Source organism: Capricornis sumatraensis, chromosome 4 (genome assembly GCF_032405125.1).
Source record: "Capricornis sumatraensis isolate serow.1 chromosome 4, serow.2, whole genome shotgun sequence".
NCBI classification, from domain to species: domain Eukaryota; kingdom Metazoa; phylum Chordata; class Mammalia; order Artiodactyla; family Bovidae; genus Capricornis; species Capricornis sumatraensis.
In genome coordinates, this window is record NC_091072.1 from 1528142 (window position 1) to 1547040 (window position 18899).

The following is an 18899-nucleotide window of genomic DNA, read 5'->3' on the forward strand; positions in this document are numbered from 1 at the left end:
ATGAAAGCTTTTTGCATTTAATTTGAGTCATGATGCAAGAAGTGTTTCCTGAATGAACATGTGAATGAACCTCAATGTGCTTCCAAGGACAGAAATGTAATACTATGCTTCCCAAGATATTTGGTGACACCCTAACATGAGTTAATACATCTTGTATAGCAGGTTGAAAGATCTTATACACTCCAGAGGTTTCCAATTTTTCTTAAAATAAAATTCATTTATGGATCCTGGGCAGCAGTTTGAAGATGAGCCCTCTCCCCACCCAGCCCCACAACAAATGTGCTTGCAAACCAAATGGAAGAAGAAAACAACATCATATTGAATTCCAGGTTTTGCTTTCCAAAAAAAAGATCTTTCAAGATAAATTGAGTATAGCTCAAGTAAGTTTGCATGCTTTAGGTCATGGGCATCCCATTTTTATATACACTGTGATAATAACTGTGTAGAGTGAGCAGAAAGACAGTGCCGCATACCCCAACACTGCAAGAATTCACAAGGCAATTGAAAGTGTTTCCAAGTGTGCTTAATTCTGTGCCTGCAGTCAAATACTGTAGATGGAAATTTTTTTGGCTCCCTCTGTCAAAATGTCTAAAACACATAAAGGAAATGTGTAAATGGAAAACAAAATATTACAGTTCCAGCATTCTTTTAATTATGTCTCAATTTCCACCTTGGCTTGGCTCAAACGTAGTAACAATTCTAAGGGTTCATCTCTGAACTTTCTGGTGGATAAAATGACCGAATGTGATTTTTACCCTTGACTCAAAAGTGTCAGTTCTGGAAATCTACAGTATTTGTCACTATAAATACCATTTAACTGCGGCGGTGCCCAAAGGAGCTCTGCACAGCCATACGTGAATGCGGCCGGAGGAACTTAATTAATCTTGCTGTCACTTCCATGATGCTTCTCATTATTTTTGCTGCTATCTGATCAGCTGGCCTGCTCTACACTGGCAATGGCTACCCACAGCCTCTTGGAAAAGCATTTTCAAAAGGTAAACAAAGGCTCACCTTCATGGTAGGGAGCTCTTATGCAGACAGACATTACTGCTGCTACTCTCATATGGAAGTAACCCTCACGTTTCCTATTTGAGCTCATAAAGTCACAGAAAACATAAACATCTATTCTGTCCCCAGCTGAGAAACTGATTAAAAGTCTGTACACAGAATATATATTTGCAATAAAAGGTCATGTTTTTCTTTCTATTCTTATCATGAACAGACTTGCTTAATGCATTATCATGAATTGTACTAATGAAATACAGACTATAAATCAGAAGAAACTCAGACGTTCTCACTGAACACTGGTAATGGGGTGAACGTTGGGTTTAACTGGTGGAATGAAGCAAGTGGATACTCAGTGATAGTTTCACCCTCTCTGTAAGTCAAAATTTTGAGAGATTAGTTTAAAATATACAGATTCTAAGTATAATTTTACTTAGGTGCATTGCTTTGCATTATTTTTCCATGCTGACCACAGTTTAATTTACTAAAAGGAAACTAGGGAACTTCCCTGTGGTTAAGAGTCCACAGTCCCAAGGCAGGCGACAGGGGTTTGTTTGATCCCTGGTCAGGGCACTGAAATCTCATGTGCCACATGGCATAGCCAAAAAAGGGAGAAAGAAATTGGAATTAGTTTGTAACATGTCATCACATTTTGTCTCATGAATGTCAGCTGTCCTGTGGGACAGGCATGGAGAACGAGAAAAGGAAATCACCACTGATTTTCCTCTCTGGTGGCTCTGATGGAGAAATACAAGGCACAGGGCCTCCTTCCTCATGTGTGGGAGTCAGCCTCCAGAACTGGCCCCCGTGACTCTGTTTTCAGTCTGTTTTTATTTATGTATGTTTTGGCCATGCCGCACAACACGCAGGATCTCAGTTCCTCACCGGGGATCGAGCCGTTCCTCCTGCAGTGGAAGGACAGATGCTCAACCACCAGACCCAGGGAAGCCCCTCTCCCGTGAGTCTCATTCCCCGGAGCTCGCCCTCTTCTGTGGCCTGCTGCCAGGGTGGATAGGCCTGACCTGAGCGGCTTTTGGATATTGTTGACACAACTAAGTGTGACTCTCCGGATGAGGTCCGCAAAGGCCAAGTGGCTCTGGTTTCCCTCTGTGGGATCGCATCGTCTGGGGGAGGGGAGTTGCCATGCTGTGTGGGCGCATTGTGAGCCTGTGAAGAGGTTCACAGCCAACACCCATCACCAGCGCGCCAGGCCTGAGACTAAGCCCCCTTGGAAGTGGACTCATCAGCGCAGGTCACGCCTTTGCACACCCGCTGCTATGACCAGCATCTTCAGTGCAACTCACGATGCAGCTTCCCAGGAGGTGCAGTGGTAAAGAACCCACCTGCCAATGCAGCAGACGCAAGAGGCCTGAGTTCCACCCCTGGGTCGGGAAGATCCCCTGGAGGAGGAAATGGCCACTCACCCCAGTGTTCCTGCTGGGATAACCCTGTGGACAGAGGAGCCACGAAATCCAGAAACACTGCCCAGCTTCACCCCTAAGTCAGAAACTGAGCAGCAAGGATGAGCATCCCCAGGATGATCGCCAAGCTCATAATTAGCGACTACGATTTTTATGCTTCCAGAAACACTGCTTATCCCTCGATAGTGTTCCTAGGTGTGCCCCTCCTCTCCACTGTGACGCCTTGTTTGGAAGGGTTAGCATGTCTCATTGTCACTGAGTGTTTTAGCAATGCTGGCCCATGGACACACCTCTCAGGTCTCCCTGTGATGTGTTCTCACTCCGCTGCTGGGAGTGCTTCGGGAGAAGGCTTTTCAGATATCGATTGTCTCAGCTGCTAGGACCTGCATCGCTAAGGTTTTTCTGCCCCGTGTGGTGGACCACATCAGTGACCAAAGCGGAACTGAAAGGTCTGGCCACCTCAGACCAGTTTGGAACAACCTGGTCAGGTTGGGCCATTTCAGCGTCAGAGGGTCCGAAGCTACCTTTGGACTTGCATCCCAGCTCGACTTCCTGTCCCCCCAGTCCCTTTCCTGTTCTCCCTTGCACAGTGTGGACGCACAGAGCCCCCGGAGAAATGTCCTGCCCGCAGGCCATCATCTCTGTTTCCTGGACCACCCATCGCGTGACACCATCGACGAGGAGGCACGCAGTACGTACATGGTGCTTTAACTAAGTCCCAAGTACCTAAAGTCAAACAAGATTAATTTCACGAAGAAGAAAGCAGGCTGACCCCCCAAGAAGTCCTTGAAATTGACGGATAATTGAGAAAGAAGACCCACCTATTCTCCAGAGACTTGTTGATTCGGGAATCAGTGTGAAGAAAGCAAAGCCCAGAATTTAAAGGAAAGCCCGGCTCCACGTGCTCTGTCTGAGTAGCAGTGATGGCTCAGAGCTGCCAGGCCTGCCAAGAGAAGCTCAATCACAGAGCTCTCCTCCTTCTTTTCAACAAAGGTAATCACTCATCATTTTATCTTTTCTAGAAGGTGCCATTACTTTGAAAAGACACTGAAATTCTACATAGTGGCAGGCTGTCTCTTCACCTTCAATTAAAAAAAAAATCTAGAGGACAGACCCTAACTCATTGGAGCATGAAGAAATAGCTTTTAGGAACTTGCATCATTTTGAACCATAAAAGTTTGCAGGGAAATCCTTTTAAACTGAGTAATTTATCATGTCCTTTAGTAGCTAAAATGCACGTCACATATCTTTAAAAATAACACTGCATCAGTTAAATAATCAGATCACTCTTTCTGGAGGTAAAGAACAACAATGAAAATATTTTATCTTAAAAAAAATGTGAGGCATAAATATATGCAGAGAGTCTAAAGAAACTGTCAGCAATCATACCCTCTGAAGCTCTGATGGGCCAAAAGGGAGGGAAAGTGGGCAGTCAGGGAAGTCAGGGAAGACTCGTGAGCATATGGCGTCTAAGCTGAAGAGTGTGGATAATTTCAAATTCGATAAAAACAGGGAGCAAGTGTCCTAGGCATAGTTAACAGCATAGGAGAAGGCCGGAAAAAAAAAAAAAAAAAAAGGCAGCATGAGGCCAGGGGCTGGGAGAGGTGGAAAGTGGTCCAGAGTGAGTGAGTCGGGGGCTCGGGGGCCGTCAGGCACCTGCAGCAAGGGTACAGAAGCCTGCAGAGGGCTCACCAGGAGAGGGGGCGCCATGTGGCTGCTGACTCTCCAGCGACACAGCAGTTCCCCACCGGGCGCCCTGTGGGAACCAGGCGCTCACGTAGCCAGCGGCTTCGAGAGAAGCACAGGCAGAAAGGCCCCAAATCTCCAACGTGCGCCTGCTTCTCCTGGGTCAGGTTTTCCATCTCCGTGTCATCCAGCGAAACCCAGCAGACAGGGCAAGATAAAAACGGGGTGTTTCACGTGGCTGGCCTTGTCTAGTTTGGAATCACTAATTCAACCAGTTTCAGGGTAAGACAGCTTTTTCAGCTGTCATGGGAGCTGAGCATTGAACACAAGAATGCAAACTGAAGCTCTGACTGTTTGACAGTTGACCCAGATCAGCCTTCATATGATGGAGCCAGCGTGTTGGCTAGAAGGGGGTGTGTAGCATTATAGATGTACATATTATTTGCACGTAATTATGACTCTTTGTGACCCATGGACTGCAGCCCACCAGGCTCCTCCGTCCATGGGATTTCCCAGCAAGAGTGCTGGAGTGGATTGCCATTTCCTTCTCCAGGGGACCTTTCCGACCCAGGGATCGAACCCGGGTCTCCCACATTGCAGGCAGACGCTTCACCGTCTGAGCCCGCAGGGAAGCCCCAGTATAGACATATGTACATTATGTGTGCATTGTGTACAGTGTATACGCAATTCATAGAAGAAACGAGAGAAGTGGCGCTTCGAGCGTCGCGAGTGTTCATGTTCATGTACCAGTTTTAGTATGATTCCACCTTTCCGGCTCACGAGCCCAAGTTTTTAAATTGTTTATTCTCTCTGCTGGCAAGTTTCATAACTAGCATCTCTTGCATTATGGGTGACCTTGTTTTTGAAGATGCTCAAGCGCTGAGGAGTATTGGGAGACTGTCCTGCACATGGTGGCCTCGAGGAAATGAAGTCGTACATATGTGCGGCGGCCAGGAATGTGTCGTTTCTCCTGTGAAGTTTCAAAAATCAGTGTCTTTCTAATCACAGTAGTATTTTCAAAAGATAAGCTGGTTATTGCATTTATTTCTGAGAAATAAAAGCAGCCACTTCCTAAATGTTATGTATGTAAACCAGCTACACACGCACACACACACACACAAAGACATAAAGAAGGCCAAGTGCTGGAGAACCAACGCTTGCAAATTGGTGGTGCTGCAGAAGATGCTTGAGAGTCCCTTTGACAACAAAGAGATCCAACCAGTCCATCCTAAAGGAAATCAACCCTGAATATTCATTGGGAGGACTGATGCTGAAGTTGAAGCTCCCATACTTGGCCACCTGATGGGAAGATCTAACCTATTGGAAAAGATCCTGATGTTGGGGAAGATTGAAGGCAGGAGAGGGGGACGGCAGAGGATGAGATGGTTGGATGGCATCACTGACGTGATAGACATGAGTTTGAGCAAGCTCTGGGAGTTGGTGATGGACAGGGAGGCCTGGCGTGCTGCAGTCCATGGGGTCGCAGAGAGTCAGACATGATGGAGTAACTGAACCACACAACAACAACTATATATATATATGCACACACACACACATATACACGCACACACACACAGGCATATATGAGCTTTCACTGTCTTTCTTTCCTAGAAATATAAGCAAGGCATCAATCCTGAAAGAAATACGGGGGACTTGGACATATTCCAAGGTAGCTGCCAAGCCATCTTCCTCTCTGGGGAAATTCTTTTTCCAGATGAAATATTCAGGGTTCACTCACCCCTGGACATGCTGATTTGATTACAGTGCCCTCTGAGTAGGATTTTCTGAGACCTGTGACTTGTATAGCCTGTCTTAAAAAGATGAACTGAAAGAATCATGTTTGTTGTTGAAAACGTAAATGAAGAAATGGGGAAGGAACTTGTCATTAGGCGATGGACCCTGGAAGTGGGAGGCCATGTAAACCCCGGTCCGGTGGGCGCCTGTGCACAATGGAGAAGGCAGAAGGTAGAAGAGAGAGGGGGCGGCAGAGGCAGCGAGAGAACGGCAGGCTGCACGCCGGATGGAGAGAGAGGCTCGTCCTTCCAGGGCAGGTCTGCGCCTTTCTAATAATTCCGTTTCTCGTCCTGAGGCAGCTTGAATACGTCTCTGTTCCTTCAGGAGTACTGTCTTTTTTTTTTTTTTTAATTTTTTCTCCCTTAGTTAATTGGAGGAAATTCCACAGACTGACAATCAGAAGCATCACGGCCAGGTTCTGTTCTAGGGGAGGGTGTGTGACCATTTCTCCTGAAGAAGAGAGCGTGATATGGCAGCTTGGTGAAGAAGGGAAGACGGTGGTCTAGGAAAGAAGGAATGAGACAGTCAAGCTGTGGGACCGCAGGGTACTCAGGGGCTGACTGAGAGTAGGTGTGGGCCAATAGTAATGGTTTCTAGAAGGGATGACAGTGGCGTCTAAGTCTCCAGATCAAAGAGCTGTTCTCTTTCAACCTTTGTTTTCCACTAACGCTTTGTGAAGATGTGACCGTGAAGAATGAAAGTAAAGGCTTTTGACTCTGAGAATTGATACGTAGCTTGCTTTCCCTCTGCTTTTATGCAGTGTTTTCCTGATAATCAAACATCTTTAATTACTAGAGTGACGAAGAGCATTAAACTTTCCCAGCTAAATGATTTCCTGTCTGTTGTGGATGAGTGACTTGCTTACTGAAGTGTTAGAACCCAAATCGTGACTTTGGCCCCTGTATTGAGGCATGCTCAGCACCTTTCTAGAGGAGAGTTTGTGTTTAGCCACAGTAAGGGTCTGACCCATTATTGGCCAGGAGTAACATGGATTCACTGATATTCTCTTTTATCTCTCTTTCTGATCATTCACAACACATCTACCAGATTTGCTGTATGATGCAAATCTCAGGGGAAATCTTGCAAGAGGACAGAGAAAGTCTTATTAAACCACTCTGGAAAGTCCATGAGAGGGTGAAGCATAACAGATAAATAAACAGTTAAGGTCAAGACAAGTAAGTTGGAAAAGATGGAATTTGAAAGAAGGTATATTAAATGGAGCCAAAGGTTGAACAAAAGGCTATAATGAGTTAGAAGGCAGGATAAAATACTGGAGATTCTTGAAATAAAAAACACACAGTTCAAATAATATTTACTGGAAAAATTGTTTGGAGTTGAACCAGAGACCTTGAAAGGACTTGGGGCTGTGGGTAAAGAACACAGCCAGATGTGGTTCTATTAATACAAACCTTCTCTAATCCAATGCTTGACTCAAGCTGTGGGCTCAGTGACCACATTTAATGTAGCCAAAAGACTTAAGATCTCCTCAAATCCAATCATTTTTGCTGTTGTTCATGAAATGTGGCTAAAAAGATTGTACAAACACTTCCCACCACACACGTAGGCACACCCCAGCGACTTCTGTATAAGCCTAAATTGGCATGGAATTTGGTGGCAAATATACTCAGTTGGGAGTCTCACAGAAGTCACAGGTCTTAGGGGAATACCAGGACAAGGTAAGAGAGCCATCCCCCGCCCTTTTTTTTTTTTTAACTCTCAAAATTCAGCATTTTGTTTTATTTAAATGTCTACCGGAGTATAGTTGATTCACAATGTATCAATTTCAGGTGTACAGCAAAGCGACTCAGTTAAATGTATGCATAGACCCATTCTGTTTTGGATGATTTTCCCGTATAAGCCATTACGGACTGCTGAGCAGAGCTCTGTAGCTCTACTGTGCTATAGAGCAGGTTGTTGCTGGTTATCGATTTTACAGATTAGCGTGTATGGGTCAGTCCCAATCTCCCAATTCACCCCTCCCCACCATCCGCTGGTAACTCTGTTTGTTTTCCACATCCATCAATCTACTTCTGTTTTATAAATAAATTCATTTGTACCCCTCCTTTTTTAAGATTCCACATATAAGCAATATCATATGATACCAGTCTTTCTGGAGATAGCCACCTTTAAACAAGGCTGAATCTACGCGTGTCTTGGGTTTGTGTAACTATCTTACAAAATACACATACGTTTTTTGCTCAAGTCCCTCCTATTTCTGACAAATATCATACATGTGACCTCCAAGCTCAAGTCACTTCTTCCATAGCATCTCATGGCCCTGCAGATACCCCTCCCACGTGCTTCCTCAGCACACTCTCCTTGGTGATAATGCATTTGTTGTAACGGCCTGGACAGTTGCTTTGACAGGACTGCAAGACTCTTCCTGAAGACAGATGCCCCAGTGAACTGGCCACGGCATCTCCAGGGCCTAGTATGTGGTTTACAGTAAGTACCCGATACATACCTGTTAAATGGATGGATGTGTGGATGGATGGATGATGATGCAGACAGTTAGGGTGGAGAGTGGAGGAGCGGGGAGGGGCTTTCAGAGAGGAGGAAGGAAGGATTACACGCTGTGATTAAGCATATGACCTGGGAGTCGCATCAGTAGATGTCTGGATAACAGAGAAACATGACCTTTCTTTCAGAACATTTTAGTAACAAAAGACGAGAACTCTCTTTATAGTGCTAGGGAAAAGCACAAAAGTAAAGTGATAGTTTATATCACTGTGAACCCCCATTGCATATCCAATGGGCTAGCCCTTTAGCATAGATTCTAGCCAACAAGGAAAAGATACTCGAATTCTTACATGATGACAATTTGTCCAACTATCCATCTAAGCATGAGAGGATTACGTGAACATGCTCGTCTCCATTTCCAGCCCTGTTCCAGGTAATAGAGGGTCTTAGAGGGAGATATCTTAGTGGTCTATGAAGCTCCTTCAGGGGCTAATGAGAGGACCCTTGGGGCCCTTCTTGCCACGTGACGTAAGCCTGCTTCAGGCGACAGGCAAAGACAGAGGATCTTCCGGAAGGTAGAGTCATGACCCATTTCATCAGCAGAACCGAGCATTGAGGAAAGAGTGCTATACTATGATTAAATACACAAAAAGGAAGCTGATAATTAATCAGAACTTTTCCTTAAAGCCAAGGTACTGTTTTTTTCCCTTGTTACCTTCTATTTCCTCTTTATCTCTATTTAAGGAAGCAGAATCAAGGTGCAATTAACAGGTCTGCCCATACCGGGCAAGGTCATCTTAAAGAATAAAATGCTACAGAGAGTCTCCGTCCACTACCCTCTCCCCAAGGAGGATGCAGGGCCCGCATCTTTCTCCGTCACTTTCAACCTAAAGACAGTTTCCCAGCGGCTTTGCCCGCGCTTGCACGTCCTCCTGCCCTGGACAGCGCTTTCCCTGGGACAGAGCTTTGCCCCATCTTTACCTTGCTCGTGCCTGTGCCCCTGGCTTCCACTGAGCTGTCCACGTGAGATGAGCGAATGGACGTATGTGGGAGGGAGTGAATGAACACACTCAAGAGGAGGGAGAGTCATCACTGACCGTGTGACTGGGCATCTGTCCATCCTCCTGGATGGATCTCTGGCAAAGATGGTACAGGGATATTCGAGCACGGGATTTTGCCTTGAAAATTGTGCTGTTTCACTTTGTTCCTGCCAGAATAGCAATATACCATCTTAAGACAGGAAACCCTTTTTCCAGCGGCTGACATGCCACTGTTTCCCATCTCAGATCTTCTCCAGGTCCTCACACTATTCGGTCTGCGGAAGAGAAATATTAGTTAGATAATTTGTTGTTCTTGGGAAATACAACATCAAATCAGAGGAAGATGGAAAGACTTAAAGGGTTATCCAGGTCCCTGGGAAGTTTTTGGCAAAGCTCCCATCCCATGTCTTTGACACTTAACACCATTAAAATTTACAGTCCCACTCATCTGGACAGTGCTGGACGAATATTGTGAAATCTGAGTCCCTTGTTTATTACTATTTAACTACAAAACCCTATAAATCACTTTATTCCCAAATCTGGTTTTATAGTGTTCAGGTGTAGAAATTCCACATATCTTAGTTTAGGTGGTAGTCACGTGGGTACATTTGCCAACCTAAATCAATTTTAGACTTAAGAATTGTGTTTTTAAATCATATTCCAAAGAAAAAAGAAATGGAAAAAAATGCTAAGCACACACACAAAGGAACTGGACTGGGTAAACATAAGGTTGAAAGTTGGAGTTAGCCAGATGATACGGTTAGAAAATAAAACATCAAAATGAATCTTTAATTTCTAATGGAGTTGAGGCAAGATTGTTACAGAAACCAGGGACAATGGGGCCCAAGGGCTTTGGCAGGACAGGATGTTACAGCAGAAAAACACAGCTCTGGAGCAGTCCCGCCCTGGGAGTCAGTCCAAGCATTGCCTCTCCGCAGCTGTGTGACCCCAGGAAAGTTCCTAACCTTTGGAGATCCCATTTCATCATCAGTAGGATGGGGAGGACGTTCCCTGCTTTGCTTTGTCGTGTAGGCACATAATAAATAGCAGCGCTCATCCTTATCGGGGCGCCCCAGGTTGTTCAGGGGTAAAGAACACACCCGTCAGTGCAGGAGGCACAGGGGCCACAGACTGGATCCCTGAGTCAGGAAGACCCTCTGAAGGAGGAAAGAGAAACCCACCCCAGCATTCTCGCCTGAAAAACCCCATAGACAGAGGAGCCTGGCGGGCTACAGTCCAAAAGGTCGCAAAGAGACGGACAGCAAGCATAGAAACGTGCATAGTGATTATCTGTCCTCTTAATAGCATCATGTTAATTTCTGTACATTTAAAAGAGTTACATGGGAAGAGAGATGGGAGGGGGGTTCAGGATTGGGAACACGTGTACACCCGTGGCGGATTCATGTGGATGTATGGCAAAACCAATACAATACTGTAAAGTAAAATAAAGTAAAATTTTAAAAAGATAAATGAATAAATAAAAGAGTTACATGAACATGAAAAATACGTTTACTCTGCCCTGCTTTCATGCCTGGCCACCTCAGGCTTCTCCAGTCTCCTCACTCACATGGGTTTTCTCTGTTAAAAACGGGGGTCAACAAGAAGTGACACCTTGACATAAAGAAGCCCCTGATGGAAGGGAAAAGGGGAACCAAGAAAGATGTAACTCAGTTTCATGGTCTCCTAAAGCCCAAAGGCATGAAAAAGAAATGGCAGTCCACAGAAAGGATATTCTGATAGGCGCATAGATTGAGCGGAGTGGATTAACGTGGAAACATTGAAGAGATTTTGTGGACTAGCTGGATAGAGGATGATGGTGCTGGTAGGGCTGATGAAGTGGATATGATTAGGAATAATGTAGGGCATTTCCAGTTCAAGACTTATTATTGATATAGGCACCTGGGGGAACTCTGAAGATGCCCGGTGCAGAGGAGAGTTAACAGATTTGGTTAAGATCTTTGTGGTTCCTTTGACACAAGGAAATAAAAGTGACAGACAGTTGAGCAAAGGATCTGAAACAGGGGCAGATGGAGGCCAGAGATATTCTGGGGAAATGTTTAACAGCGGGTTCTCCGGTGAGACAAAGCCCTGATTTGTAGCTTTCACCAATCTCCATGGTTTAAACACTCTCACCAAGACACCAATTTTATGGCATCAATACAACCAAGAGAGCTTCGGAAGAGATAGGCATGGTTGGCTCTTGCGAAGAGGTGCAAGCCAGTTTCATCACATGAAGGCTGACTCAAAGGAGGAAATAGTCAAAGCCATGAATCAGGCACCCAAGCTTGAGTTCACTTCTCTGGCTAAGGGACGGCTTTCACATGTCATCTGCTCCTGTTTCATTTGTGGTTCCTTTTATGTTATTTGCCTCTTTCGGGCCCAGTTGCTTAGTGCTTGCAGGAAGGCTTGGCCTTGGTTCCTTAAAGCAGCACAGAAGGTTCACGGTGGGCAGCTGCGCCACCCGCTCCTGCCCAAGGTCATCTATAGCCTGGACTACAGAAGACTGCTTCTTGTTACTTAGAGGGGCAGGGGTGAGGAGGGCCTGCCAACTGACCTCACGGTTCGACTCTCTCTAGACTCTCTGCGACCCTGTCTGTACCTATCTGAAGCTTGTTCCTCTGCGCATGGCCTTCCGCATGTGGGGCCTTGTATGTTCTCTTGATTCCCAAGTTTGAATCTTCTGCAATTTCGTCATGACTGTTTCAGTTATATGGGCACCTTTTCTTCCTCCCTACATGTTTGCCCTTTCGGTATCTCCAGAAATTAACTTTTTATGTTGAAATACTACAGGAGGTTCTTAATGAGAGGGGATTAATGAATCATTTTCTTATTGATACAAGAATGTGATTCTAAAGAATATTTTTGGATTGTCCAAGCTAAAAATAGTAAACCTTTCTTAATACAGCTCATTTTTTCAAAAGTGATGTTTTTCACTAATTATGCAATTTTGACATGCTCCTGTTAAAGAATTTGCAAAATTCAGAAAAAAAAATTAAAGAAGAAAATAAGTATTCATAATCCTTTACACAAATATTACTAATAGTACTACTTCCTATCAGATAGTCAACTTTATAACTTATATTCATAGCAGCACGTACAATATACATATTGAATATTTATCATAGTATCTCTTTGTATTCTAAAATTTTGTTGAATATTATACTAATCGACACCTTCCCCACGTCGTTAGATTCTGCAGAATATAATCTTAGTTGCTGAACAGTATCTTCTGTCGCGACTGTGCCTATGTACTTAAATATTCTATTTTTGGACAGTTAAATGGTTTCCAAGTTTTCATTATTGTAAATTGTATGGCAATGGACCTCCCCTTCCATTAGTTTTTGTACTTATTACTCTTTATTTCCTTAAATAAAGTCCTAGAAATGTAACTATTAGGTTAAAAGGCAAAATCTCTGAACAGAACTTTGGTACTCAGTGTTCATGTGCTCATGAAAGGTTTGTACTGACTTACAGTGTATGCATGTCCTGGCTTATAATCAGCATTATATGTGTCTGTTTTCACTGTACCATAACCAGCACTGGTTATTTATTACCATTAAGAGAGGGAATGTACATGGATGTGTGTCTGCCTGTGTGTACGTGTGTGTGTATCCCATCAAATAAACATCGATTATTGTTACTTACTTGTATTTTTTTTTCACTAGTGGTAAAGAACCTGTCTGCCAGTGCAGAAGACGTAAAAGACACACGTTTGGTCCCTGGGCTGGGAAGAGCCCCGGAGGAGGGCATGGCAACCCACCTCAGTGTTCTTGCCTGGAGAATCCCAAGACAGAGAAGCCTGGCCGGGTACAGTCCATGGGGCCGCAAACAGTTCTGTGTATATGTGTGTGTGTATCCCATCAAATAAACATTGATTATTGTGCCTTGTATTTTTTTTAATAAAGTAAGTTAATGTTTTCATGGAAAAATGTGTGTGTGGATTTCTCTTCTCATCCTTTGCCCATCTTTTAATTGGTACTTAGCATTCTACCTTACATGACATAAGGAATTTGATGTAATTTACAGGTAACTGAAAGAACAAGCTTTATTTGAACTTTTGGAAATGTAATTTCTAAATGGAGCATCAGAAATTACCATAAAAGGGAAAATGAAGCTAAATTGTGAAAATAATAATTACAAATCATAATTAAAGAAAGCTAAAAGACACTTTATCCCTCACAGCTCTGAGAACTCTCTGAGAGAAGCTTATTTGCTACACTTCTGGGCAGTGATGGAAGGTTTTACCCTCCGTCCATGCACGCGTGTGGATTCTAGAGTAAAGATGAGGTTCCGAAGGCTCTCCAGTTACCTCCCCATCACTGCTGAGTGGAGCTGCAGAGGAGTCTTTGCGAACAATCACTGTGAGCTTCAGATAAAACTCTCTAACCCTCCCTCGGCCCCCAAACATGCTGTTTCCTCGGTCTTTTCAGCACAAGGGATCCTGTTGCCAATAACATCTTTGGGATAAATTTGAATTCATCAGGCTTGACTTTAATTACATTATGTAAACTAGAAAATGTCCCCAGTAGGCTTTGAGGGAACAGCTCCCAGATGCACTGGCAACATCCTGGTTTGTATGAAATATTTGCATTTTGATAAATCCACCCTGACTCCAAACCAGGTTTTGATCTTTGTCAGGAACTCATTTTCATCACATCAATCTGAATTTACTTTCTTCCTTTAATAATTATTTGCAAAATTTGCGTAAGTTCCTTCTCTCTAGTCCACCTCCTCCCCAGCACCTCACCCTTTGCCCAGGTTGGAGCAGGATGGTGAGAGGAGATGGGCATAGTGTCTTTTTTGCGAGTTATTGGAGCAGGGAACGGTGACCCACTCCAGTGTTCTTGCCTGGAGAATCCCACGGACAGAGGAGCCTAATGGGCTCCAGTCCATGGGGTCACAAAGAGTCGGACATGACTGAGCGACTAACACACACACACGTGCACACACACACACACACACACACGTATCCCAGCACTATGGAAGTGGACAATATCAGTTGACTTCTGAATAGAGAGTATTCTGACTACAGGAAAGAAAGGCTTTCAGAACAATCCAACGAGGAAAGAAGAATCGTTTGAGACACTTCACAGACTCCACGCTCAGGTTCTTCATGACGTCTGTGAAGGTGCCCCTACAAATCCGCCACGTCGCATCGTTGGCCCCATTTTCTCTCCTCCCCATATCCACACCCTTTGCCGTGTGGCAATGTTTTCCCTCCCTCTAATGGGTAGATTAGATTTCAACCCCTGCCTTCTGCTGGGCTTGGTTGCACAATCAATTTCAACTCACAGGATGAAGTGTGGCATATTTGAGCCTAGCTCTCTTGCACTTCTGGAATCACTATGAGAAAAACCTCCTGTGGTGAGCCTGCTGGTCCAAGGAAAATGCGAGGCATGTGGAACAGAGGTAGGGTGGGAGACGGAGGAACGTTCGAGAGGGAGGGGACGTGTGTGAACATACGGCTGACTCCTGCCATGCATGGCAGAAGCCTGCACGGTATTGTAAAGCAATTCTCTTTCAATTTAAAAGACTAAAAAAATATAAAGTGATAAAACATCTTTGGACTTCCCAGGTGATGCTCGTGGCAAAGAACCCGCCTGCCACTGTAGGAGGCATGAGATGCAGGTTCGATCCCTGCACTGGGCAAGTTCCCTGGAGGAGGAAATGGAAACCCACTCCAGTGTTCTTGCCTAGAGAATCCCATGGACAGAGGAGCCTGGCGGGCGGCGGTCCATGGGGTCGCAAACAGTCGGACACGACTGAGCGACTTTCACTTTCAAAATACCTTTAGAAGCTTTAGAAAGTGCCAGTTACACACGCCATGCAACACTTAGACATTGAAAGGCCCCTCAGTTGGGTAGAAAGTCCATCAGAGCCCCTCATGTCGGAACGGTGCTGCTCACTTTTCTCAGGTTCTGCTTTATGGCGGCTGAGATACACCTCTTAATGGAAGCACCTCTTTTTTAAAAAATTTATTGATGTATTGTTGATTTACAATGTTGCACTAATTTCTGCTGTACAGCGAAGTGACGCAGTTACGCACAGACAGTAACGTTTTCATATTGGGTTCACCACAGGCCGCTGAATGTGGTTCCCTACACTACACACCAGGACCCTGCTGCTCACCCGTTCTCTGTGTTGTTGCCGTTTGCATCAGCTGATACCCAGACCCCCTCCATCCCTTGCCTCCCCTGTCTCTGGAAACCACATGTCTGATCTCTGTGCCAGTGAGCCTGTTTCTGTTTCACAGATGCGTTGATCTGCAGCGTATGTTAGACCCACGTGTAAGTGATACCGTGTAGAGTCTGCCTTTCTCTTTCTGACTTATTTCACCAAGTATGATGATCTGCAGGCTCATTCATGTTGATGCAAATGCCATCACTTCATTCTTTTTGATGCCTGAGTAATATCTGCTGGAAGCATTTCTATTTATTAGCTTATTAAGAAGCATTTCTCACTACAAACTTTTTTCCCCCCTCAACACACCTAGTCATTGCTCTTCAAATCTCCCAACTATTTCTCTCTTTCCCTACCCACAGAGGTGCAGAGAATCTGAGCTAGGGGCGGTGATGGTTGAGTTCAGAAATCAAGCCAGCCTTTCCATCTCCTTTTCATCTTGCAGGGTAATCTAAACACTGAAGCTCTCCATAGTCAATCAGGCAAGCTCTCAGTGCCAGCTCTTGAAAGATGCAGAGAAACAATTGTGATTCAGGGCATGGCTCACGACAAGCAAATCTACAATCATGAAAAAAATATCTGTACACATGTCTCAAACGAGGCAGAAAAATCACACCCCTTGTCTTCGTTAATGACTTCTCGCAATAAAAAGAGGAACACTTTTATGATTTAATTCAAAATAAAATTTTAAAAATCAAGTCCAAACTCTCTTTTGCCTATGGTATGAATCAATTTTTACCAGAATCGATAAGCCACTTGTGGCTAAACGTTTTATAAAGAGTCAGCAAACTCAAGGAAAAATACTGTGATGAAAAGACTATTTAATAAAACAAAATGACTGTCTGGCACATGGTCTGGAACATTACTATATGTGGACAAGATCCTGTTAATATCCCTGCTTTTCTAAGGACAACAAACCTAGCTTATTTCCTCAGGCAGAACTCAATCTTCCCCAGGCAGGGCCAGGTTGCAGAACAAGATGCTTTCAGCAGGACTCAGGAAGCGGGGCTCTGACGGCAGATGCAGCAGAGGCATATGCCATTTTGCCTGGGGCGGAAAAAGATCAGCCACAGTCACGCCTGGGAGACGGGCAGGTGCCTGGGGATTGAGCACCCGCACACCTGCCTTTCTCAACACCAGGGGCAGAGCCACCAGCATCAGCGTCAGTAAGGCCACTGCGCGTTTTAGGGCAGAAACTTTCAAAACACTCGATTTTCTACGCGACTAAGAGCTACCATGTGGTCCTGCGATCGCAGTCCTGGACAAACATCCAGAGAAAACCATAATTTGAAAGGATACATGCACTCCATTGCTCGTAACAGCACTATTTACAAGGGCCAAGACACGGAAGCAGCATAAATGCCCATCGACAGATGAATGGATAAAGAAGGCACATGGACTATTACTTGGCTGTAAAAGACGATGAAATAATGCCTTTTGCGACAATACGGATAAACCTAGAGGTGATCATAGAAAGTGCAGTAAGCCAGACAAAAGCAAATATCATATGATACAGCTTACATGTGGAATCTAAAAACATGATACAGATGAACTTATTTAAAAACAAAAACCAACCCTCAGACACAGAGAACAAACTCACAGTCACCAAAGGGGAAGTGGGAGACAGGGGTTAGTTAGGAGTTTGGGGTTAACATAAACCTGTTGCTATAAATTCATACAAAACAGTCAACAAAGTCCTGCTGCACAGCACAGGGAACTCTGCTCAGTATTCTGTAACAACCTACAAGGGAAACTTCCCAACCCAGGGATCGAGCCCGGGTCCCTTCATTATAGGGAGGTTTTTTACCGTCTGAGACACCAGGGAAGCTCATAAGAGAAAGGAGTCTGAAAAATTATATACATATATGTACATTTGAATCACTTTCCAAAAACCCGAAACTAGCATTGAATATAAACTATACTTCAGTTAGAAAAAGGAGGTTATGCACATCAAGTTGCTTTCTGTCTCCATGGTCATAAGCTCCAAATGGTTTAAGTGTTCGTATTCAGAAATGCATCTATACCCCATTTGGAGAAATAGATTTATATTTCTAAAAGCTTTTCAAAAATGTGAGGAAAAATTTAAAAATGGGTGATTATTGCCTCTCTATAAATTGCATAGCCTGAAGCATATTTAATTATATTGTGAATATGATAAAGAGGCAATTAAACATTGATTATAATTAGTGAATTTAGCACATTGAATTTATACAACAGCTCTTTCTGAACAGTAAAAAAAAAAAAAAAAAAGATTTTCCTGACTTTAATTTCTACCTTGGAGAAAAAGAAAGGGGCAGGAATTCACATTGACTGAGTACCTTCTGAGTAACACCCAGGTGACATGTGAGTTCATTTAGCATGGTCCAGTCAAGACATCTACGACAAAAAAGTAAGTAGAAGATGAAATACAGACCTATTTAGAACCACAAGGTCTCACATATCTAGATGAGCTTATGTTAATCTTAAGCATGGCCTTGGACTGAGCAGATTCTGTATTCTGTTGAGTTGGTAGATGCACTTACTAACTCTACTTCTGTTGAGAAGTGTAAGTATCTACTAACTCAATTACTCAAAATAATGTTTTGTCCTCTTTTTTGTCCTCAGTAAATATTTCCTTATAGTTAGCCCGAAAATTAAATGTACATTAAAAAAAAAAAAAAGACTCCGAAGAAATCATCCTTCTACATGCCATCTCCACGCCTTGTCTTACAAGGCTGACCTGATAACTGAGAAGAATAAAGAAGAGTGAGCTTACTTATTTTATGTGAGAGTGGCGTCTAATATTGAGTATGCTCATACACGTACACAACTGTCTGGGCAGGAGACAAATCCTTCTGGGACACCGACACCACCACTAATAACAAAACCTCGCAGCGCGCACCACGTGCCAGGCTCTATTCTGAGTACGTCACTTCTATTTATTTTAATCTTCCTAAAAATCCTATGAGACGAATTTCACGCGTTTCAAAGCACGATAACAGCTTAGCAGAGTGTTTGCGTCCAGAGGCTTCTAGACACAGGGCCCATTACTGGTACCACGCAGGGCGCTATGGGGGCCTGGGCGCCCCGCCTTGCCGTGTGCCCTGCTGCTGCTGCTGCTGCTAAGTCGCTCAGTCGCGTCCGACTCCTAGCAACCCCATGGGCTGCAGCCCAGCAGGCTCCTCCGTCCATGGGATTCTCCAGGCAAGAGTACTGGGGTGGGGTGCCATTGCCTTCTCCCGCCGTGTGCTCTCGTCCTCTGATTATAGGACCCAGTCTCAGTCAGCCTCCACGACCTTCCCCGAGCTCCAGCGGGCAGATTCAAGGGGGAAGG

General features: G+C 44.3%; 1 protein-coding gene across 1 annotated transcript in view; it reads right to left on the bottom strand.

Annotated features, from left to right (window-relative positions):
• The window catches only part of ZNF385D (zinc finger protein 385D), a 757956-nt gene that overhangs the window by 376918 nt on the left and 362139 nt on the right, over nt 1-18899 (bottom strand). The window contains exon 6 of the mRNA XM_068970436.1: nt 4860-4879. Coding sequence (XP_068826537.1) covers nt 4860-4879 — 20 coding nt within the window. The remainder of the gene's footprint in view (nt 1-4859; nt 4880-18899) is intronic.